Source organism: Porites lutea, chromosome 1 (genome assembly GCF_958299795.1).
Source record: "Porites lutea chromosome 1, jaPorLute2.1, whole genome shotgun sequence".
In the NCBI taxonomy this organism is placed as follows: domain Eukaryota; kingdom Metazoa; phylum Cnidaria; class Anthozoa; order Scleractinia; family Poritidae; genus Porites; species Porites lutea.
This window is the reverse complement of record NC_133201.1, coordinates 9816359-9839607: the sequence shown is the minus strand read 5'-3', so window position 1 is coordinate 9839607 and position 23249 is coordinate 9816359. Positions and strand designations below refer to the sequence as shown.

Here is a 23249-nt window from a genome sequence, read left to right as displayed (position 1 = left end):
GCGTGCATATTTTTTCTTTTTCAGACAATGTGGTACTTGACGATTAGCGTCAAGAGCAAAATTTAGCTATAAACAGCTTTTCGCTTCCATAAATAATCAGGAACCGGGAAAAAGCACTGGTATTGGTTGGTTTATTCTTCAGAAATAACTCCGCTTACGATTACGACATTCACTAATTCATGACCACTCATTCGACTTTGATTACGACTCCGAAACTAGTGAAAAACAGGCTTAAAATGATTGTTGCCAGAGAGAACAAACATTATATAACCGCATATAATCCCTAAAGTGGTTGGGTATTAACGTCCGACAAAGATCAAGACCACTTGTGCGTCAGGTAAGAATGAACAATGGTCCTAGCTATAAGGAAATAATTAACAATTATTGGACGAGGTTGAGTAAAACATCGTGAATTGTCAGTGGCGAGCAGATCAATTATTTGCCGAAGCCGAAGGCTGAGGCAAATTATTGATGTGCGAGACACTGGCAAATCGCGATATTTTGAGATCGCCAAGTTTGTTTTTTAACGACCATCTTCGGGAAGCGATGCGATCTACCTTTTTACACGCAAAAACGATCCCAAGAAGGAGAAAAGCGTGGTTTCGTTTACGCATGAGCAGAATATTATTTGCAGCCAAACACAGTTGGACGACATTGCGCATGAGCAGACCATTATTTGTAGGCAGTTATTTGCAGGTCACGTGGTGGGCTTTCGGCTAATGAAAAGGAAGAAAAATTTACATCGAATAATAATAAGACTTGTTAGACGCCGGTCTGGTTTCATATTGCTGTACTTTTTTAATGGTTTAAAAGTATATTTACTAAGGAAACTGTTTGAGTAAGTCGTACATAAAAAAGCATTGTCTAGATATATTAAATCACATAATTAAAGTAGCCTTTGCTCATGCAAGAGTGGACAACAATGGGATTTATAATCAGAGAAGATAATTATCCTTACTGCTTTCTTCTAAAAGATAATAAGTGGCCTTTCCCAGTTAATTAAGCTATAAGCCAAGAAGGCATAAATCAGTGAGTAATATAACTGAATAAGGACTTAGTGCTTAACAAAGTATCTTATTTTAGAAAATATTCCAATACAACGCTTAAGGGTTAACGGTCAAAGGTTAAGGAACAACAAATTAATGGAAAAATCACTGACTTCGTTTAAACCAGTCACTAAAAGGATCAAAAAGCTTCTATTTTATTGAAGGTTAATAAAACAATCATACACGGCTATACATACCCCAGCCATGTCTCTTAGCGCCTGCAATTGGGCCTGTAACGCTGCGATCTAAGGAGGAAAAGAGAACAATCGAATTTTCTGGGGTTTGTTTCTAGGAGTAAAATCATTGGATTTAACAGAAGTAAAATAGCTACCGATAATCTAACCTCGTAAAATACACAAAAAATACACAATGAAATTTGGAAGGACGAGAATGGTTGCTGTCCACAGGTGTGCGTGAAGGGTGGTCCATAGCTCATCATATCTGGGGGGTGGGGAGGGTGAGTCGCTGATCACACTCTCGAGATTTTAATAAAAAATGCACAAAATCCAAGGTAAAGCAATAATATATTCAACGCTTAAAATTGTGGGATATCTCTTGTTAAGGAAATGTCCTTGTTTTATTTCCGATAATGCAAAGTGTTATACTAGTCATACTAACGCTCTGATATTCTCTTGACTTATTCTTTACGGAAATGTACGGAGATGAAACTGAAGAATTTATATTGGATAGTTGGGCTATACCTCGGCTTGTTTTGCTTTCTCAGAATTCTCAGTAGCAGCTTTAGCTTGAGCCTGTAAATATATGAACATTACATAATATAGCGTTAGTCCTTAAACATCCTCTTTATCCCTTACTTTTAAACAAAACATTTTTAGACAAACCCTTCTCTCTGCTTCTGTAGGCTTGCCATCGATCTTGTCAAACCCGTCAAACAGGTTTCTATACAGCGGGTTTTTCCTGGTGGCTGGTTCATCAGGAGGCAGATAATCACGAACTTTATCTTTGACCTACGACAAGAAGTATTTACATACATAATGGGTTGCAAGACTTAGGATATATTTAACACGTAATGAATTCGGCTTTCGTTGGATATGAAGAATTAAGCGGATCGAGGAGGCTGTTATCGAGGCTGAATAACACCCTCCTCAATCCGCTTAATTCTTCATATCCTACGAAAGCCGAATTCATTAATTGCTTTCTTATTCATTCAAAATAATTTTTAGTTTAAAAACATAGCTAAAACATGCTTACCTGCATCGATGTTAAGTTCATCTTTGATTGTGTACGTTTAGGTTTGTCCAGCTCGGCAAATATTCTTCAAATAGCAGATGTCGCCCTCCGAGTTGTCTTCTTGCTGTTTTTAGCCATTATTTCGCCTAGTCCCAGCTGTAGTTCTCACTCTTGAAACGAGTTAAGTGTCCGCCATTTTAGTTTTCACACCGAAAACAACTCAACCTCATCCCCAGGTCTTCTCCGTTAACGGTGCAATAACCTGTAGCGGCTGCTTTCTTGACGTCATTTCCTCGTTAAACACAAAATTCTTCCAAATTTGGTCATCATTAACTGGTTATGGTGAATTGTGCGGGGAAATATTTTGAATGAATAATAAGAGAAATTAATGTATCTATATATTTTTCTGGATGTACCTGTTTTGGCGTTGTTACGAAGATATGAAATAATGAATCCAGACTAAATCTACACGTTTATCTTAAGTGATAGAAATCGTACTTTCATGGGCGTGTAAATTTTCTTTTTTTTTTCAGAAGGAAAAGAAAAATTGGAGACAACTGAATAAGTTTCGACTTTAACTGCGATGATCTTCATTTATTTCTTTACTCCGCGGTTCCAAGATATGAAATTCAAATATTCAATTTTTCATTTTCATCTTTTTTGGAAGGGGGGGGAGGGGGGAGGGGGATGGAGCGAAGGGGGAGTATTTGTAGTTGCCAGTGCTTTCAAAAGTTTTGCCTTCAAACTAGACATGGTAACATCCATTTTTCTCAACATTTTTGTCCAAGATTGTAGCTCAATTGATTAGAGCGCTGCACCAGTATCGCAGAGGTCAGGGTTGGAATCCTGGCAAGCCTGAGTTTTTTCCAGGCTTTCTTTTGGCAACTGCATAATTACGTTGTGTGTTTAACTGAGATGATCTTCTTTGCATTCTTACATCTGACTGTGGAATGTCCACAATACTGGTAACAAAAAGTCATCTCAGTTCACATCAGTTTAAGTAACGTTAAAATTGTTCAGTGGTTTATATTTGTGGAAATTTTTCAGTTGAAACGCTAGTTGCGGGAGACAAGAGGAGCCTGTAATCTCAATCTTCAGGTTGTTATTACGCATGCGCCGCATGTATGTAGCAACATTCGTTTGAACTTCCACTAAGAATGAATGGAATACACAGAACGCAATTTGAACAAGCGCGTTTCGACCTTCTGCCCCTCGTAATCTGATCACGCGTGTTTTGATCATCTGTCACATGAAACCCACGCGAAGCACAGAGATGGAACAAAAGCGGTTTGACCTTCGACCGCTGTCGCCCGCACTACGTAACTTTTGGTTTTTACTAGTAGATAAAAAAGTATTGACCTTGTCATGAATACGGCAATTCCTGGGCATTTATTTGCTTCTCTAGCTTCTCACTTGTAACATTTTTCTTACTGGAACTTCCCCCATCGAGAACTAATCCAGAATGAAGTTAGCTAAGGTAAATACTAAAAGAATGGTCATTACACAACTCGTCTGAACGAGCTGTTGCTTGACTCGGTGGAAATTTCGATTCGCCTCGTTTTTTTTTTTTTCATTTTGTAAGCCGTTGCTTTAATAGTTTCTTCATCCATTTGTGTTAGTTTGAGTATAAAACTGTAATAAAACATTCAACACTGTCTTCACCTTTCTGTACAGCTCAAGAATCAGCCGACATGCAGGATCCCTCACATCACCGCTAGTGTGTTCGAGCGCGGGTAAAACAACCTGGTAAGAGAGAAAATAAGGAAGACCATTTACAGTCTTCCCTAACCACCCGAGCGCTTATTTAAAACTTGGGCAAAAGAGACGGCGCTTATTCAAAGAAGTGTTGGGGTATTAAGTCTCCTCTACAAGGAATTACTTCAGTTAGGCTACATAAATTTATTAATGCACATAAAAGAGCTCTGCAGGCACAAGATAGCGGGAATAACAGGAACTGCCCTAATGAAGGAGATGGCACTATTATCGAAGATCAAAACGCGATTCCTTTCTATTCAAGAACGTTAGGACGGCAGGGGGCATTAATTAGAGGGTCGGGGACGCCTATTTGCTATTTTGGTCGGGAGAAGGGAGGATCATTTAAGGAAACACAGTCATTATTATATAAACCATCTTGAAGTGCAAACGTTTCTACCACTGAGTGAAAACTATCATGCTAAACTACCCTAGAAATCAATGAAATAATTTTACCCTCATTATTTTTCCAGTGGAAAGACTCCTGGCAACAAAAAGAAATAATTACGTTAGGAATACAGGCTTCTACCTAAAGCACACTGAAAGTGTTTAAAAACTCGAACTCGAGCTCAACAGGATGAAAAGGTCTCTGAAATCGCGTAGCATATACATAGAAAAGAAAGCAAATTTAACTGTCTCGAAAAATAAAAGAATGTTAGAAATGACGCATAAGGCGCTTGCACAAAACTAAAACTTAATGTTGTTCCGGTTCAGCATCCAACATCAGCAGGGCTCACTAAAAAAATTCCAACTGTGATTTGTTTACCTACGGAGCACTTATAGGAGTTCTCAAGAACTCGTTTAAACGTGTCCGTGCGTTCCAGATCGAATTGGAATTCGGACGTGTTGTATTTAAAGGAGAGGGCAAACCGGAGTACCCGGATAAAACCTCTCGGAGCAAGGGAGAGAAACAACAACAAATTCAACCCACATATGGCGTCGACACCAGGATGGGGGGCGGGGATTTCCGACTCCAGCTGTTATAGAGTATCACTTCAACTCCTTTCATTGGAAAGAAAAAAAAAACAGAAACAGAAGAATTTCCTAGCTGTTCAATACTCTACCTTGTAACTGCAGACACTTAGCAACTTGAAATCTTATAAGATAGCTTTAGATTCCAAGACGAGGACAACTAAGATCGAGTAGGAGATTTTCTCAGTACTAAGTAGTGCTCGCGCGTGAACCAGCGTCATTTTGGCGGGAAAACGTGGTAGCTGTCGTCAATCTACCACGAGTTTTAACAAGAATGTCGTAGTGACGGAAGCAAGTTATTAAATGTTAGAAGTTTTATCACTTTGCGATCGGGAGAGGGTTTTGAACACCTTCAATAAAAAAAAACTGTGTTACTAGTAACGCTTCTGCTAAGAAAAAAACACTCTGTAAAATGGAGTTTTCAGGGGTGTCTATTTTTCTCTGTTATCCACGTCAATGAGACATTGAAATTAAGTCGAAAGAAAGAATCGGCTTTGTTGTTGTTGTTTTTTTTAATCTCTAAAAATATGCGAATATGCGAAAAAAACCTTCGGCTTCGAATCTAAAGGTCTCAATTATATCCTTGAACAGTGATGGATGCTGTTGGATCAGGTTTAAACTTTTTGGCTTGTTCGTAAGGAACAAACACGACCCAGCAGTGTTGTCGTTTTGTTGGACAAAAATTTTGTATCTGTTGGAATAGGGTTCAAACATTACGCGACAAAAGCAATCCATTTTTCTATTTCCAACTTACCCATTTTTATCAGAGTCTAACTCAAGAACTCCTACAAGTTTTTCAATTATCTCTATCCTACTCTTGTACATTCTTGCCTGCAATTTCAAACAACACAAGTGAGCGAGAAAATATATAAATAAGTAGCCAGAGCTAACTAACAAATTATAATTAGGATGGTAAGATTACGGGAAATGTAATTTCTGACGTTTGAGAAACATAAGAACGAATTAGTCAGGAATTAATTTTCTGACGGCATGGCTAAGAAGCAAGGAAAGGTTCGTAGGATAGTTTTCGGACTATGGTTTTGGTGCGAGATTTGTGCCATTTTACGTCACCTAAGTCGTGGTGGTAGTTTTCGTTTTGTTTTGTTAAGTGTCTTTTCCGAGGTTTCATATTCTTTCGACTTCGGAATATCCATATCTGGATCACCTGAACTGAATCTGCGTATTCCGGCATTTGGTCTTGCACTCTTTTGAAATTAGTTCTTTTTGGAGAGTAGTCTAAAAATATAATGAGGTGTTTTGCCTTCTATGTTTTCGCTTGAACCTTTTACCCTGGATTTCTTGCCACTGCACGATTAGGGTAATACGTTTCCACAGATTTTTGGGCTTCTTCTCAATCGTGGCTTCTTTTTTTGGCGGTTATTTGTATCTGGCCAAGCATAATTTATGTCAGTGTACCTTACAACATATGATAGAGTTTTGCAACAGCTGTAACATTGATGTAATTCAACTACCGTAGGATACTCATACATCCACATTAGAAAACTGACTCACGCTATCCTAAATGAACGTTTCACATTGAATGTCTCGCGTTAATATCGCTATCTTTATGTTCAAAATAAGGAATAGATTACTGCCTTACAACATACTAGAACTCTTCTCGTCATCATTTTCGAATTACAACCTGAGGAACTCGGACTTTCACGTTCAAAGGGTAAAAACTGTTAAATATGGAAAGCATTCCCTCAGATTTTTTGGGCCATTTTTATGGTCAAAATTGAGTATGAAGGACAGAAACGAGACCTCCTTAAGCAGGTTTAAAGCAAATATAAGGAGAAAAGATCTGAGCAAATTGGTTAGTGATAACGCATGCAAAGGGTGCCACCTGTGTGACTCATAATTCTTAAACAGGAAATATCATAACTGGTAGAGTTGATATATTATGAAATTGTATATATAGTTTTTTCTAATTTATTACATAGGTGTATTTTCGAAGCATATTGAATATCGTGTATCTTTTAAGTAGTTTTTAGAATAGTTAAATCTTATTGGCTTATAGTATTATGTACATATATTTCTTATTAATAAGTTATTTAAGTAGTGTCCCCGATTAGTAGGCCTGACGGCAAGCTAGAAGACTAGACACTTAAATAAAGTTGTTGATTGATTGAAATACGCCACTTTGTACTTTTTGTGGATCAACTCAGGTGGCATCTGCCAGGAATTGCCTACGCCTGCTTGGGTAGCAAATTCCTTACGGCTGAATTTAGCTAAACTGAACATAAAAGCTCCTTTTAATTTATGTGCTATTAAAATTTAACTCACTGTAACTTGCTGTTTTCCTTTAAAAGGCCGCGTTACAATGTCTGGGATAACACCAAGTGGCTATAAAAAGCAAAAAGAATTACATCAGGCTACAAGACAACAGTAAGGAGACAATTATCGAACCTGTACGCTCCTGTGCTAGTTACAAACCTTGATGTCTTTGTGTACAGCTAGATCCAAGATCATAGCAGTGGCAGCATCACGACTTCTGGCAGCCTGAAAACAAAAACATTATTGTCAGACCGGTTTTTACGACCAACCAGCTAGGAAGCCAAAGTTAATTTCATGATTCTAGTTGTCTTATTTTCTCAACCATCTAAACACAACCGTGAACTGTAAACCTTGCAAACTCCAAATCTCACATACACAATAATAAGCTGTACATGTGTTATATTTAATCTGTAAACTTCAAAAGCACTTTCATATTCTCTTATTGATCAAGTCATACACACTCACTTACCATTTCACCAGACTTGGTTAAAAGCGGTGGAGTTACCTGGCAACAAGAAAAGGAAAAATATGGACGGCATTATTCATGGAAATGATGCTTTTTGATAAGATAAATCTTTAACATCATGGGTGACAAATTACTCTTTAATTTTGGCGCTAAATTTCAGCGTTAATTTATACTTTCACATGTGTAATTATGAATTTGCTATGGTAACGTGCTGTATGTCTCAGTGCCAAAATGGCGTCAAGGTTTTAAAATGTTATGAATGAAGATGTCAGGGCATTAAATGACGGTTTCGAAAACCGAAACACACAAAAGAGCACATCAAAAAGGATTCTAACGGATATTTAGTCGACAAATACAGAAAATTATGAATTCAACCTCTTAACTTTTCAGTGCATGGACTTCTCGATTGATACGAAAAACATCATAGTGTCAACGATTGTGGGCGTAATTTCTGACACATGATATTAATAAGTAATCACACGGTATACTAGTAAATTAGCGAATTTCACTTGCGTTTTGTCCAAATCCTAATAATTTCCCTAATTTCACTGATCACCATTTGATTACACATACTAACTTTAAGCGGGAGGAGGGGGGTGGGTAGAGGGAGGGAAACTGAAGATGTCATGGCCATATCGACGAATGTTCATCACCCAAACAACAACCATTACAACCACTCCCATCCAACACAGCAACCAAGGCAAAAGATAGCTACATACTTGGCAATTACTTTCAAAACAACATTTTCGTCTTAACATTGACTACCGTTTTCTGTCTCATCAACTTCAAGTTGATAATGAATCATTTTCTAAAAATATAACAAGCGTTCACAAGGTATAACTGACCTTTTCCACGACATGTGACATTTCTGATTTGACGATCCTAAAAGAAGATAAAACAATTGTTTATCAATAGGTTTGACCATTAAACCAATAAGGAACAGCAAATATTAGGTATTTTGGCCCTATTATTGTGCCCCCAAAAAACGAATCATCGTATCATACAAGCACAGGTTTCGTCTGAGAGCGGGAGCTGGTCCGGTGGGTAACCGGTCAAGTCGCCCGAAAATCAGCTCGCTCGAAGATATGTCGCCCGTAACCAGAGTTAAGTCGCCCAAAATGCGGAGTCATGTCGCCCTAATTTTATCAGGTGAAGTGCACAGAGAAGCAAAGTTAGTTTTTGTTAAATAAAGAGTGTGTGTTAATAAATATCAGTTTTTTAAAACATCATGAGACGAAACAAGCGGAATTAATGTGTAACATGCAGTATAAATGTGTAATATATCTCGCTCTTTAACTCTTGATTAACAATGAAACAAGCGCGGTAATCTACCTCGTTCTAGAAACCTTCGATTAGAAGAAACAAGCGCGGCAAATGGTAATAGGGATGCTACGATATTGTTGAGCCTGATAAAATTTCGAGACACATAACTCAGCATTTCACGTGACTTGACCTTAAACCGGTCCGGTGGTCTCATGGAACACTAATAGGTCATTTCCGAGTTCCAAAAACTCTCACTTTCAAAACGAGGGTAAGTACAAAACCTATCTTGTGCAAATGAGTTTTACAGTAAAATCCCGTTAGTACGGACACTGAGTGGGCCATGAAAAGTTCATAGGGTGTCGCTAACCCGAGGTTAGCACTAACCGGAGTTCGAACAACTGTGCCAGGGGGTTTGACTGTATTTGCATGCGAATAAAAAAATCATTTTCATATCAATGGCGTCGCACGTAGCTTCGCTTGCAAGTTAAGACCGGGGGGAAACTTAGGGCATATTGTTTTCTGAAGAATTGAGCCTTGGTTTGCTTACCTTTACATTTAAATCTCTGTGATTGTTTTAACGCCTTAATAGTCCTTCATGGTAAGGCCTTTCGGGTCCGGGGCCCCGTTTCTCGAAAGGCCCGGAAATGTTTCGGGCCCGAAGGCAAATTTTAAAATCAAGACTTGTTGAATAGTAGCACAGTTCTTAGTCAATTTTGCTTCGTTAACTGATAGTTTCATTGCATCATTTTCAAAATTATTGGAACTTTGATCTTGAATGTAAACACGGCAAACACAAAACAGTTTTCCGAAACGTTGCCGAGACTTTTGAGAAACAGGCCTTAGGGAACTCGGGGAAATGACCGTCAGAGTTTCCACTTTCAACCACCTCGAGGAAGCGAGTGTAGCGAAAAGTTGTCTCTCCTCTACACGTTTCTGGCTTCGGAGCTCACGTCCTCTTGTTTCATCTATGAATCCTGTAGTAATAATGTTACTGAAAACCCCGGGGAAAACATAGCTATGAATAGTTTACCGTGGCTGACAAAGAGAGTTTTAAAAAGTCTTACTTGTGATGAGGAATGTAGGTCTTGATCAGTGAACGTAATACCACAAGGCAGGTATTAAATACCTAAGGAACAAGGCATTTAAGCGTTACGTATCGAAGAATTAGATAAAATACGTCATTTACTATATTCAAATGGATGTTACTAAAAAGGAGATCGGGGCACGGGGAATGACGAACGGGAAACGGAAAACGGCGACGGAGAACGGGAAACGGGAACGGGAAAATAATAAATGGAAACAAAACAGAGAATGTGTGATGAAGTTACTGACAGGGATAGGGTTTAATTTAGGTTTTGTTCCCATTCGCTATTTTCCCGTTCCCCATTTTCGTAACATAATATTCAAATTGTCGTATTGCAAAAAGGATTTAACATGCGAGACACAAGATGAAAAGCTCCATTGACGTTCTTTTCACTAGGCTTCCAATTAATGATGTGACCTTGGTTTGCTTGTTTTCCTGTTCTGTTCTGTTTGTTGTTGTTTTTTTAACCCCCCCCCCCCCCCCCCCGCAAAAAAAAAAAAATATTGACGAACGAGAATGTAATGGAGTAAGAGAACGACTTGAACTTGGTTGGAAAAATCGTACTCGTAATCAGTCTCGTGATTGCTGCTCAATCTACCGTCGGTTGCATCTAAGCGTGGACACGAGACAAAAAGACATGTTCTTATAGGGTGCCAGACGTGCCAGGCATCACGTGTTTTGCTGCCAAACAGTTGAAGTTTGACAGTCATTAAAGCAAACTGTCGCGCCAAAGGTAAATTGTTTATTTGTTTTTGATCAGCGCGTTCCACTCATATTTCACTTTTCTCAACTTTCAGGCATATTTCTTGCTCAGAAACAGCACACTTGTCTCCAGAAATTGATCTTAACGTTTAAAAATTCTTGCAAAGAATATTTTGTTGAACGAAAACAAATCAAGTCGACAACAGCCGCTGTTTGGCGGCAAAAGATGTCATGTTTGCACCCAGTTAGAACACGTTTTTTCTTCAGGTGTACACGCTTAGATGCAACCGACGGTAATGGTCCTTGTTAGGTTGCAAAGTGAAAAGTAACTTAACCGCCCGCAATCATAGACCCTACCACGGTTTTTCACAACCTTTTAGTAACAAGAATCAGTTGGTATAAATCCATGCACACCGCTGGAAAGAACGCATTTACATTGGTACACTTTTCAAGTTTGAGGGTGATATGTCTGAAAAGAGTGAAGATACTGCTCAAAAAAGTTGCAAAATGTTACAGAAGTTTGTATCGGAGGCACCAAATGCCCTCCTAAGAGACGAATGTCTGTAAAATTTCGCGTCTTTGCAGAGCGATATCTTCGTTAGTTTTCATCTACTTTGGAAGAATAACGTTCTTCAATCTTACTGAAAACACTTGATCGTTGATTCTCTTCTGAATAAGAAGGACAGTGGCCTTGACAACAGTCTTGGGATCTTTGTCTGACGTCAGTTCTGGTGTGTCAGCGGTCAGTTCCTTGTCAACATTTTCCATGGCCTCTTGGCGATACTTCCACTGTTTGGAATAAGCATGCTGTACCTAAAAGACCAATCAAATAACCGTCCATTATGAACGCGCAAAGTTAACTTTTTTGGTTAGCCGTAAGTGTAGAAAACTTGCCTACCGGTAAAAAAAAATAGGGATCCGTAGCCAAGGGGTTAACGTACTTACCAGGTTTTCTCCAAAAACTTCGATGATTAGTGACGCAGTTCTAAGATCATTTTCTTTTAGAGGCTCGGGACCATCTGTCAACAAAGAAAACCTCCACGTGAGCAATTATTGTTACAGGTGTATATGCATAGCTATCTACGATTGGAGTTTGCATCTTTGGTGAGCTAACAGTGTCATTACACCACTTCTTTCAGGGTTTAAACATTTAAAACAATTTTAATGTGAGGGACTTTCGAACGCGATCACGAAGATTTGACTATGCAGAAACAAAGAAATTTCATGTATTGCGAATTCCAGCCAGCTCTGAATGTTGATTGTTCCGCCCCAAGATTGCAAAGACAAGGCACTTAAATTATCGCAGAAAGAAGACAATTAAGCATTGAGACTACAACAAACTAAAAGCTGGCGACAAAGAGAAACAACAACATCATCAACATCCAAGAACTCGAAATACTTCCATGTCTTGGAAGTCTGTTCCCTGCGCAATTCCTTTAATCAAAGAAAAACAGTTTTATAAATTCCTTCCAATGACTAAAAGCCTGACAAAAAGGAACATAATACTATAGATAAAGATTAGTTAGGCGAGAACGGATAAACCTGGTCGGACCTGAGTTTGTAACATTTTCCGTGGGACTTTCCCCTTCTTGTTCGATTTCTGTGGGTCTAGCAGAATAAAAGTAAAACACAAAGCATTTATGACAAGCTTATATCAATGTTTCTTTCAATAGTTCACTTCTTTCAATAGGAAGTTTGTAAATAACATAAACGAGGTTTCAAACTCCAGATAAAACTTTTGGCACACACAAGCTTCCGATTCCATCTCGGAATCTTTAACAAGTGATGTAGTTCAACGTTTTGTCACGTGATTTTTACTGTAAATCACGAGCCAAAACGTCCCGGAAGATCACGGGTAGCTCGCAACCGCCGTCCCACACGTTTTGTCACGTGATTCACAGTATAAATCATGCCATGTCATGAAAGCAATTTTATCCATTCAAAGATTTTTTAATCTGACTGGATACTGAGAAGTTATGATAAAAAAATTCACTGCTCATTACGCATTGAGATGCAGATTTGAATTTGATATTAGTTGCGGCAACGCCTAACAGATTCACTTTTCAAATAATCGATTCGTTAATACAATCTAGGGGGGTACGCTTGACCTGGTGTGACTGTGAAAAGCGGTTCAACAAGGCGGAATAGATTTACCTTTTGTTGTTTAATGCTGGGAGAGGCCGATCATCAGCAAGATCCTCCTGTGGAAGGAATATCAATTTTAGCTGTTGTAACTAAATAGACAAATAGCACCTATTGTCTAAATACCTGTTTTCATATGGCGCATAACTGCTCGACAAGGAGGGATGTTTATGACTAAAATGCTTATTTCATTTTCTCAAATCAAATTGTGCCTCTGTAATAAAAATTACGTGTACTTCAAGCTAAATACAGTTTGGCAACCTAGCTACATGTAGCTGCCAGCAACTTATGCATCCTAAATTTGTCGTGTCAATGTAAACAAAGTCATCGTGTCAATGTAACTTAAATCTTCAACGTTTCCGTTTTCGTTTCCATACCTACGGTCAGAAACTCAATAACATTTTTGTAACGTTCCACCATTCTTTATTAAGGGGGCCAAAAATCATAAGAAATCGAATCTTTCCCGTTGAAAAGCGCCATTCAAAAAGGTGACCAACAGGCTAATTAATACCTTTGGGGCACCTTAAGCGGCATGAAGTACGCCCTAACTAGTGGTTGCAAAGGGAGCGTAGACTGTATAATGGTATTTCTAGAGGCCGATACCTTTCTGAAGCTAATGGCAGGTGGCGTCTCCTCTTGCGGTGAATACCGTTCTCTGATTGGCGCCAGCGGGGGCGGTGTTCTTTTGTCTTCCTCTTGATGTTGAGGGGGAGGAGGCTGACGACTGTGATCTGTTACTATGGGAGGGAGGGGTGGTGGGGCTGAAAACGTCAAAAAAATACGCTGAGAATGCCATGATTATTAAAAGTGAGGGAAGTTCATTTATCTTTAAGTATACATGAGGATAAGAACTTGAGAAACCCATAGATAGAGCTATCAAGAAACTTAAGTTACGATTAAGACTTGGATTCAGATCAAAGCAGTCCTCAGAGCGAAATATTCCAAACATAATCTCAACGTCCTTCACACGACTAGCCTGCGAGCAAGCTCTCCTATTTGGGCAAGCGAAGCGAGCCTCGCGAGAACGCGCGAACGAGGGGCGTTCTCGCGATACTCGTTTCACTCGCCCAAATAGGAGAGCTTGCTCGCAGGCTATCACACGACTTACAAAGAGACAACATCGAAACGCAATGATATACTTACTTATGTTTATTGGCTTGTGTTCATGTGACAGCCGCTGCACAGAAAAGAGACAAAAATAAGCATTGTATTGTTCAATAAATATTCTACCTGTAAACCTTGAGGTGTATATTAAAGACTTGGGAAACTTTTCTACACCATTACCGTCAGTCCAAATTATCCCATTAATTATATAAGGACAGCAAGGACTAGCGTTTCAATCATGTTTCAAGACCAACCAACATTTTCAAGACGACAAACGAGACAGGTTGCGCAGAACACTGTGTCAAAATTCGTCCCCCAAAAAAGTCCCATAGTGCCATTCGAGACTAAAGATCGTAAGCGGTGGAATCACAAACATAAGATAACCTTCTGCTCTACGCTTTCTGTTTTTGATTCTGTCATATTCGTCCTTTCCGGAAACGTCTTCGTTTTCATTCGCTTTCGAATTTGATTCCAATTTGGTCACGAGTGTGACTCAAATATCCTAGGTGCCGAGAATTTTCATGAAGTTAAATGAAGTTTAACGCAATTAACAAAAAGGAGCGCCCTCTCGTGTTGTCGGTCAGCGGTCAGTATAGTTGCGCAAGCGCGGTCAGCTTTGCTTGCATCATACTCCATGTGCTTAGTACAGCGTTTCCGGGCGACCATTCCCTTCGTTAAGCCTTTGGATCATTTCATTTGCCCCCATCCCTCCCCCTTTATTTTTTCTACTGATAAATCAGTGTGACAGGTGCCTGGTTCCATTGGTGTGGGAGCTCACGGCTGGAAGGCGCGGGTTTACCAGCCATAGGGGCGTAACTCTGTCTAAGGGCTGGCTTCGCCAAACGTGGAAGCCCTCGGATATCCCGAGCACCCACCTCCACTCTATAGGCGACACAGTCGTTAAATGAGCGGTTTCATGTTACATTCGAGTCTTTCGTTGACCCTTTTCGTTGGTTGGGCCTTCGCTTGAACATGCATCGGCATCCGGCCGAAGCCTCAAAGCACATGAGCGCCGGGTATCTAGGTAGCTCTCAACAATGTGGGACACCCACAATGGGCTTTCTGTAGTAAGTGTCCTCTGCATACAAATATCTTAACGTTAACTATGTTGCACCTTACCCCATCTAGCTCTAACAGCTCTTGAATGTCAAGTTGCTTGTAGACGTACAGACGGAATTCATCGCTCTGCCTCTGCCAGAAACAGAAAATCAAATTAAGTCACGTTTTCACCCCGGCGCCGTCGAGGTTGCTTTAGTATCCTAATGATTTAGCCAGCAGATGACGTGCGTGGACGAAAATCTACTTTTTCAGGAAGGGACATTTCTGGAGCCATGATACACATGTAAAAGGATGTGAACATACTTTCTTTTCCATGGCAAGATCATAATTCTCCATTTCGACAGCTTTCTTCTTTTCGACTTCATAACGACCAAGTCTCTCTCCAACCTTTAAACGAAAACAAACATCTTTTGTAATTTACAACAAGAACTCGAAAAGAGAATATGAAAACACAAACTAAACAAACAACCCAAACATGAGAAAATACTATCAAAATTCAAAATGAACTCAACCTAGCTAGGCTGAGTTTCGTTTCAGGCACATTAGTTACTAAACATCTTAAAATACCTCGGCTGGTGTATTATAAAATGAATTCTAAATTTTGGTTTTACAAACCTTATACAAGTCTGAGATGACAGCCGTCAGCTTCTTAGCATAGTCGTATCTTTCCTCTGTTAATGTATAGTACATAAGAATAGAATTAAAAATCATTTGGTGACATTCTCTAGGTAAAGTGCTGAATACTCTAAACAAAGTTTTCTGCAACACTTCATTACAGCCTGTGAAAACAGCCAACCTTTCGCGACGTCACCACAGGTTTCCCCGCGAAATGACGTCTGAGAAACGAGCGCAGAAATTCCATACTGATGACGTGTCACTAGCCAGATTTGGGTAGTGCTTCTGATTGGATGAGGCAAATTTTCAACCAATCAGAAGAAGTACCTATATCAGGATAGTTACACCTCATCAGTAAGAATTTATGGAGTTTCTGAGCCCGAGGAAACCAGTGGCGTTGTCGCATAATGTCGGCTGTTTTCTCAAGCAAAAGCTGTTTCACTACAAAATGAAAGGACATCAAGACATGTCACTATACTGTGAAAAGAAGAATAACCGACTGACTTTCTCTGAAAACATAACGATTTTCTTTGGGAAAAGTGCAATAAGGTTTTCAAGCTCTTACGCTGAACTGCTTCTTGTTTCTTGTCATTTAGTTTTCTTATCAAGGCAGCTGTTTCAGGATCCTAGAAAAAATCACGCGTGAAAAAATTAAAGCATCAACAAATTATTATTGTTATATGGAGGAACATTATTCTCCAAAAATGCGCGGGGCGGATCGGAGCTAAGGGAAATATTGACCAGCCAGTAAGTGTTCATTTTATTGCAAGGGATGTTCAGTCTCACCTGATACATGTCGAAAGACAAGTCATCCAAACGAGAAATATAATCAGGTCTATAAATCAAAGAGTACAAAAATATTTTAGATTTACTTTTATGTACAAAATGTCATTTTTTTTCTTTTTGGCATAACTGATTGTGTCGATAAATCTATAGTGTATGAACAAAAATATTGTAAATGATATTAGACTTCTTAATTTTTCACTGTAGTCAGATTTAACTTTAGGTTTCCATGTTGTTAGGTAGGTCCAAATTAGCCTTGGCTGCTTTTCTTCAACCTGTGTTGTACCATGTTAAATATTGTATTAATGCACAGGAATTAAATCACACTTTTAATAATACAGTTGAAATCCCATTAAGCGGCCACCCTCGGGGAACCAGTAAGTGGACGGTTAATGGAGGTTGGCCTCTCAATGGAGGTTTGTCAAAACAACACTTCATTTCGAAACAAACGCGCGATAGGAGAAGCATTACTGGTCCACAACTAGACTTGCCACAAGTCGACTGCGTGAGTGCCGAAGGTGACATAAGTCGTTTCCTGACTGACCACGTAACTAGCAGAAACCAGATAAACGGGCTTTGAGGAAGTCTAGTCCACAACCGTTCGTCAACTTCCATCTAAGACCGTATTTTCCTCCATCATCTCCTTGAAATGAAGCCAAAATAAGTGTATCAAGCGCTTCATGGCCACTTAATACAGGTGACAACGATGGAAGAGCTCCCGTTGGGACAGCCAAAAGGTGGTCGTGGCCACTTAATGGGGGTGGCCATTTAATAGACGTTTAATTTTCCGTTCTTTTCTACAATTATTACTATGGGACTTTGATTACTGGCCGAATTATGGAGGTTCAACTGTAGCCCATTGCATTCAATGAACATACTTGTTTATTCTCCCCCAGACAGGTCCCTGGTTTGAGTTGGGATTCATGTACCCCTGTACCAAGCTGTCAACATTTTTCAACTGGTAAAGGAAAGAGAAAAAATAAAATTTCATTGTATACAATTTGCTATATAAGGTACAATATCATTCATTACAATGAGGTTAATAACTTAAATGAAACTTGACCACATCAGACAAAAATAAAATAGTACTGATCACATGGCGGAATTATTTCCTAACCATGAAGAATCAGATTTGAATACTGTATCTAAGACGAAACTGCTCCAGCAAATACCTTAACACAGGACATTCAAAATTTAAGCATTTTTTTAAGGAGCCCCTTAACTGAAAGTGGTATCTGATTCTTGTGAGTTATCATGATCTGACCGATAAATTATGCAGAAAGTGCAAGAACTTTCTTCATGATCAGATTGACTGAAGGTTGCTGTTTAATACTTACAGGATTAGGATCAAGTGGATCATCCAGTCGATCTCCAATCACATTTACAGCGACTAAACCAACCTATTGCCAAAAATGAAACATCTCAAAATCCTAGTTATAAGGCCCCTTCCACCTTGATTATAAGTCTGCCTAGAGGTAAACAGACATTTCTTTCTCGAATAATGGCCCCCCACTTATATTAATCTCCCACTCTAACTGCCCATCTGGATATGTATCTATATACAAAGTCAAGCCTCCCATAAGCAACCACCCAAAATGCGAAGACTAACATTTTAGTGGTTGCTTGAGGAGGGGCTCTTAAGAGAAGAGGTCTGGACACATCTACTTTATATAAGATAATTTATTGCATGTAATTTCGAAGTCACAATATTTGTAATACTTCCATGTTCTCACTAAAAGTTCTTTGTTTTTTTTTTTGAGTAGCATACTACAGTCATATAGGAAACACAGAGATTGGACCACGCTTCAAGGGGTCAGTTAAAAGAATGAGGCCAGAGTAAAAACAAAGGGAAATTACAAAACCATCAGCCCCCAAAAGTAGTTGCAGTCTTACAGGAGGTGGTTGTTGATGAGAGATTTAATCTGCAAGGTTTTGACTGGGAAAATTATGGTGTTTTGGATAAGAAGTCACTTTTTGGAGGTTGTCAATAACCAGAGGTGATTGACATGGAGGTTCAACTGTACGATTGTATATCTTGTTTTGTTGTGCTGTTAGTGGGACAGTTAGAGTGGTGAATTATTTCTTGGAGTGGAATAAAAAAGTAGATATCAATATTAGCTTGTTTATATACCACTTGCCTGATTATAAATATTGTACTTGTTGACATGATTCTTATGTAAAACTAGCTTCATAAAATGCCCTTCGGCATCGAGATGGATGGATTTCAGCTCCCTTGCCTACAATAAAATACAATGTACATAAGACATCAAAGCCAGAGATTTGCATCAAGTATCTCATAGCAGAAACAAGAAGCAGTAATAAGACTGTAGCATGATTCTATGCATGGACCTAAGATTTACACTCAACACAGTATTTTTAATAAACTGTAGCAGAAACAATGCCCTCTACTAAAACACTCTACTGCACATGCACATTCTGGATACTATAAACCAAAAAAATTTATAGCGTTTATCTCCGGCAGGTACAAAACGCTGTATAGGTCACAGGTTACAGGGTGCAGGTTAGAGTACAGGTCACTGTGCTACGGTAAATGAACAACACTAAACATGTCTCCTTGCCCTTATAATCACAATCCAAAAAGAGTTTAAGCCTAATGGTAAAAAAAAATGCTTATCTCAGTTATTTTATCAATAGAGCAGTGACCTGTGACCGGTGAACTGTGTTTTGTACCTGCCAGTTTATCTCTGTCATTACCTTGAAGCCTGTGCTTTCATTGTCAGAAAGTCCAACATAACTTTAAAAGAAAAAATATAATAAACTGTGTAAGATTTTATTTGCACTTGTTTTGCAAATGTTAAATAATGTTCTTTTAAAAAAGACATAGTCTGTAGACACTTTGCAGACACCACTTTTTAAATCTCCTACTGGAGATGGGATCACCATATTACGTGGTCATCCAAGCTATGCGAAGGCCTGCCGTTTGCAGGGCAATGGCAGTACCTTTATTTCTCAGTGCGTTCTACTGACTGAGCTAATCCTGCCACAGTTACGGTTAAGACAATAAGGTTCTCTATTTTTTGCTCTGAAAACTAATGGGTTGTTATATTTTTTGGTTCTGGATTCACTATCTGGAACTATACAAAATGGCAAGCAAACCTTGAAGAAGAACAAACATTTGCTATATATTTAAGGACCAGTACAGGAAGCAAGCAATAGAATGTCTTGGGGTGGATGTGCCAGTAGTCTCCCTTGCAGCCGTTTTAAGTGTCATCACACAATACAGGCCTTTAGGTTCTGAGATGAGTCAACTACAAGTACAAGATTTTCTCAATACTACGTAAGGCTTGTGCATGAACCAGCATCATTTTGGCAGAAAAACATGATTGCCGTCGTCATTCTACTACAAGTTTTAGTGAGAATGTCATGGTATAGAGACCAGTTATAAAGTACATGTTAGAGGTTTTATCATTTTGCGGCCGTGAGATGGCTTCAGCTCCTTCAGTCAAGATAACAGTGCTAATTTTTTGGTGAAAAAGAAGTGCAATGAAGCTTTCCAGGGTGTCTATAATTTGAGGATATGCAAAAAAACTTTACGTCAAATCTCATACCCGGAGTCGTTCTTGTCCTAGAATCTAAAGGTCTCTGATGCTCTCTAGGGCAGAGTGTTGACAAGACTAAAATAGGTTCGAGGGAGACGACTGGGCCAGGAGGCTACCAATTTTTGGAAAGCAGTCAGTGTAAAACCCAGACTGAGGACTATTGTTTTCACCACGCAAATGAGTATCTGACAACAATAGTCCCATTGTTTTCTAACCCTAAAAAGACAGTCCACTGTTAGTCCGCACTGACTGCCCCTTTTTAAAAGTCCCGTATGGACCCAAAGGCAAATTAAATTTCAAAATGAAAATATATAAATTTTCATTTTGCTTCATTGACCAGTCATACTATCAGGGCTTCTGATATTTTGCGATCATTAATAATTCATAAAGAAAAACAAAAGGAATTAATGTTTAATGAGTGTCTAAACTTTACGTCCAATTTTGTAGACCAAAAAATACTAGTGCAAGAATGAGTAGATGTATATCAGAAATCTTGAAGCCATTCACATGTATTATATACAGTCCTTCTTGTTTTTAAATTACACTACTAAAACCCCAACCTTGACCAAATGGGCTCCAAGACTAAGATTTTCTCATACACTGTAATTCAGGGGCTTACTAACATCGAGCTAAAACTCACCCAAGTCGTTTGAACTTTGAAGTCAGCAATGACGGTGCGTGACCAGCTGGAACTTGGCTGATTAAAACCTCCACTTTACTAGCTGATGTCATCAACATGTAAAATGAAAGATATAATGGGTTAACCCTTCAAACCCCAAACATCATCATGACTGCCTTCCATACTTTTCCCATAGTACTGAAGACGAAAATTTGTTTAACAATCAAGATCTTTTTCAACTATTGATCATTTCCTTTTTTTCTGATCATGATGTTTGACTGTCATATTTTAGGTAGGCAGTGTTACTACAAGGTTTGTACAGATTTTTGGATCCAAAATTCATCACTTTTTCAGTCCAGACATTTTTCCAAAACAGTAATAATATTAATAATGTTGGATTTCTTTTCCCAGACTCAAGGTTATCAAAAAGGTGTTCAATAGAGACCCCAAAAATACAGAAACAAAGCTTCTTTCATGATGCACTGCAAGTGCCCGCGCGAGATTGATTAAGATTTGACCAAAACGAAAAAAATTCATTTATAAAGGAATTGTGTTGTAGCTTTGACAAAAAAATAAACTCAAGACTTTTTACCATTTTTCGGGTTTTTCCAGGTCTGAAAAATTGCTGGGCACATCTCAAGTGTTTTTCGAGAATTCAAGACTATCTTTACAAACCCTGTACCGTTAACCATTACATGTATGAGGAACTGAATTTTGCTCACTCTTGAGCGATTAAGGTAAAGCAATCAGATTAGCTCATAAAAAAAAAAAAAGAAAACACTCACATATCATAAATTGGTGAGAAAGGAGCTGTAGTTTCCTTATTCGAGTCGGCTCGTTCATTAGCAATATCAGCTCCTGAGGATACAGACAAAATCTGACAAAAGGAAGACAATGTTCTGTTATTAGATTACAATTACATATTAAAAACACATAAAATGAATTTAATGACACATCATCCTGTATGTTATTCTTGCCTTGAAGACTGCCATCCTTTTGTTGTGGGACTGTGCGACTACAAAGTAAAATAATAAAAATCACTGTAATAATTAACAATTATTCCTCAAGCCCTCAATGGGTCCTGGGTCAATGGGCTCTGAGTCAATAGCCCATGAGGCCAAAGGCCGAATGGGCTATTGACTCAGAGACCATGAGGGCAAGAGGAATCCATGATTAGCTTTACCATCTGGCCCAAGTTGTTCAAAAGATAGATAGTATTAAAAAACCAATGTGGATAAAGCAATCCGTTTTCCTAATATATATCCTCTGGATAGTAATTTATCCATCAGATAGAGCTACATATCCACCTTTTGAACATCCAGCACTGTACCATGGTCTGTCATTTGGGTCTCACAGGAAATTATTCTGTTATAGTGTAACTCTACAGTGGGCATGAGAATTTAATTTTGTTATTGAATTTCAACTTTTTTTCTGGAACTTTCACAATCATTATGTGATTCCATATTCCAGAAAATGGTATTAGACAAAACAATGATCCCCAGGCTGCACTTCTCCGATGGACTATGGTTTGAATATATTTTCTGGTAGCTTCTTCATGTACCTACCATGATTCATTATAATCTGTTAAAAACATAGTTCACATCATCAGGGTAGTTCATCAGGATAGTCCATCTACCATGTGCACACACCTTGTTTGCCCAATGAGCATTGTCTTCAATTTCTCTTGGGACACTGCATTTCCCAGGAGAAATTAATAACAAAGGTCATGGAAAATGTTGCGGGGAGGTTAATAAGATGTGTGATGGGAGATGTGCAAAATGGTGAATGGACTAAGTCAGTGTTTTGTCTACCACTGCAGGAAATAACCACATCCACCCCATAGAGGGTCATATAGAAATCTCTGAGGGGGTGGGGGAGGTCCTACATGTACATAATATACATTGTAAACTGAAATTCTGAGGAGGGATGGAGGATTAGAAAAAACTATCCATAGGGGAATGGCTATAGTATTTTCTAGACTTAACCCTGCAAGTAGCATAAACACAAGTGCACAATATTGCAGTGGCCTTTAGTTCAATGTGGATATGGCCTTGCACCGACACTTGTATGCGCTTGAATTTGGATTTGCTTTTAATTTACACAAGGCTCCAATTCCTGCATGGCTAGTACTGCCACTAAAAACTATGAAAAAAACTAACACAAACCTCTAGTTCTTTTTCACGATGGTTATCATCAGAGCTGGAACAGTAAACCACCTGAAATGGCACTTTACTGGGCATGAAGACACTTCTGGGTTTTCTTATGGTGTAGCTATCAATAATAGAAAATCAGCTTTCTTCAAAATCATGAAATTCATTTATTTCAAAATTATGCAGTGAAGGGTTGACCTTAGTAAATGGAATTTGAAATAGGCAAATTAAATACTGCAGGGGACAGGATATATTGTAGTTTCTATTTCTCTGCAGAACACTGAGAGGAATGCTTGGGATATGTATTAGTAGTCATAGTAACTGAACTGACAAGTTGACAAGACTTTGTCATCAAAATAGGTTTAAAAAAATGCCAATTACTCGTTTCAATTTATTTCCAGTCAGATATCAGAGAAAAATTATCTTGCAAATTGCTTCCATAACATCTGTGATTATGGTAATCTGCA

At 38.7% G+C, this 23249-nt stretch overlaps 1 protein-coding gene across 1 annotated transcript in view; it reads right to left on the bottom strand.

Moving 5' to 3' along the window:
• The window catches only part of LOC140944592 (centrosomal protein of 104 kDa-like), a 28043-nt gene extending 6538 nt beyond the window's left edge, over positions 1 to 21505 (bottom strand). The window contains exons 1-28 of the mRNA XM_073393715.1: positions 21418 to 21505; positions 20654 to 20735; positions 19169 to 19208; positions 18592 to 18690; positions 17791 to 17853; positions 17332 to 17411; positions 16457 to 16505; positions 16236 to 16296; positions 15671 to 15726; positions 15359 to 15442; positions 15116 to 15187; positions 14036 to 14069; positions 13496 to 13653; positions 12905 to 12951; positions 12303 to 12358; positions 11696 to 11769; positions 11393 to 11563; positions 10029 to 10090; positions 8547 to 8583; positions 7705 to 7740; positions 7395 to 7460; positions 7245 to 7304; positions 5716 to 5792; positions 4446 to 4473; positions 3900 to 3980; positions 1889 to 2014; positions 1748 to 1798; positions 1244 to 1291 (exon numbers count right to left, since the gene is read on the bottom strand). Of these exons, the coding sequence (XP_073249816.1) occupies positions 1244 to 1291; positions 1748 to 1798; positions 1889 to 2014; positions 3900 to 3980; positions 4446 to 4473; positions 5716 to 5792; positions 7245 to 7304; positions 7395 to 7460; positions 7705 to 7740; positions 8547 to 8583; positions 10029 to 10090; positions 11393 to 11563; positions 11696 to 11769; positions 12303 to 12358; positions 12905 to 12951; positions 13496 to 13653; positions 14036 to 14069; positions 15116 to 15187; positions 15359 to 15442; positions 15671 to 15726; positions 16236 to 16296; positions 16457 to 16505; positions 17332 to 17411; positions 17791 to 17853; positions 18592 to 18690; positions 19169 to 19208; positions 20654 to 20735; positions 21418 to 21475 (1956 nt within the window). The 5' untranslated portion in view covers positions 21476 to 21505. The remainder of the gene's footprint in view (positions 1 to 1243; positions 1292 to 1747; positions 1799 to 1888; positions 2015 to 3899; positions 3981 to 4445; positions 4474 to 5715; positions 5793 to 7244; positions 7305 to 7394; positions 7461 to 7704; positions 7741 to 8546; positions 8584 to 10028; positions 10091 to 11392; positions 11564 to 11695; positions 11770 to 12302; positions 12359 to 12904; positions 12952 to 13495; positions 13654 to 14035; positions 14070 to 15115; positions 15188 to 15358; positions 15443 to 15670; positions 15727 to 16235; positions 16297 to 16456; positions 16506 to 17331; positions 17412 to 17790; positions 17854 to 18591; positions 18691 to 19168; positions 19209 to 20653; positions 20736 to 21417) is intronic.
• Positions 21506 to 23249: the final 1744 nt, after the last annotated feature.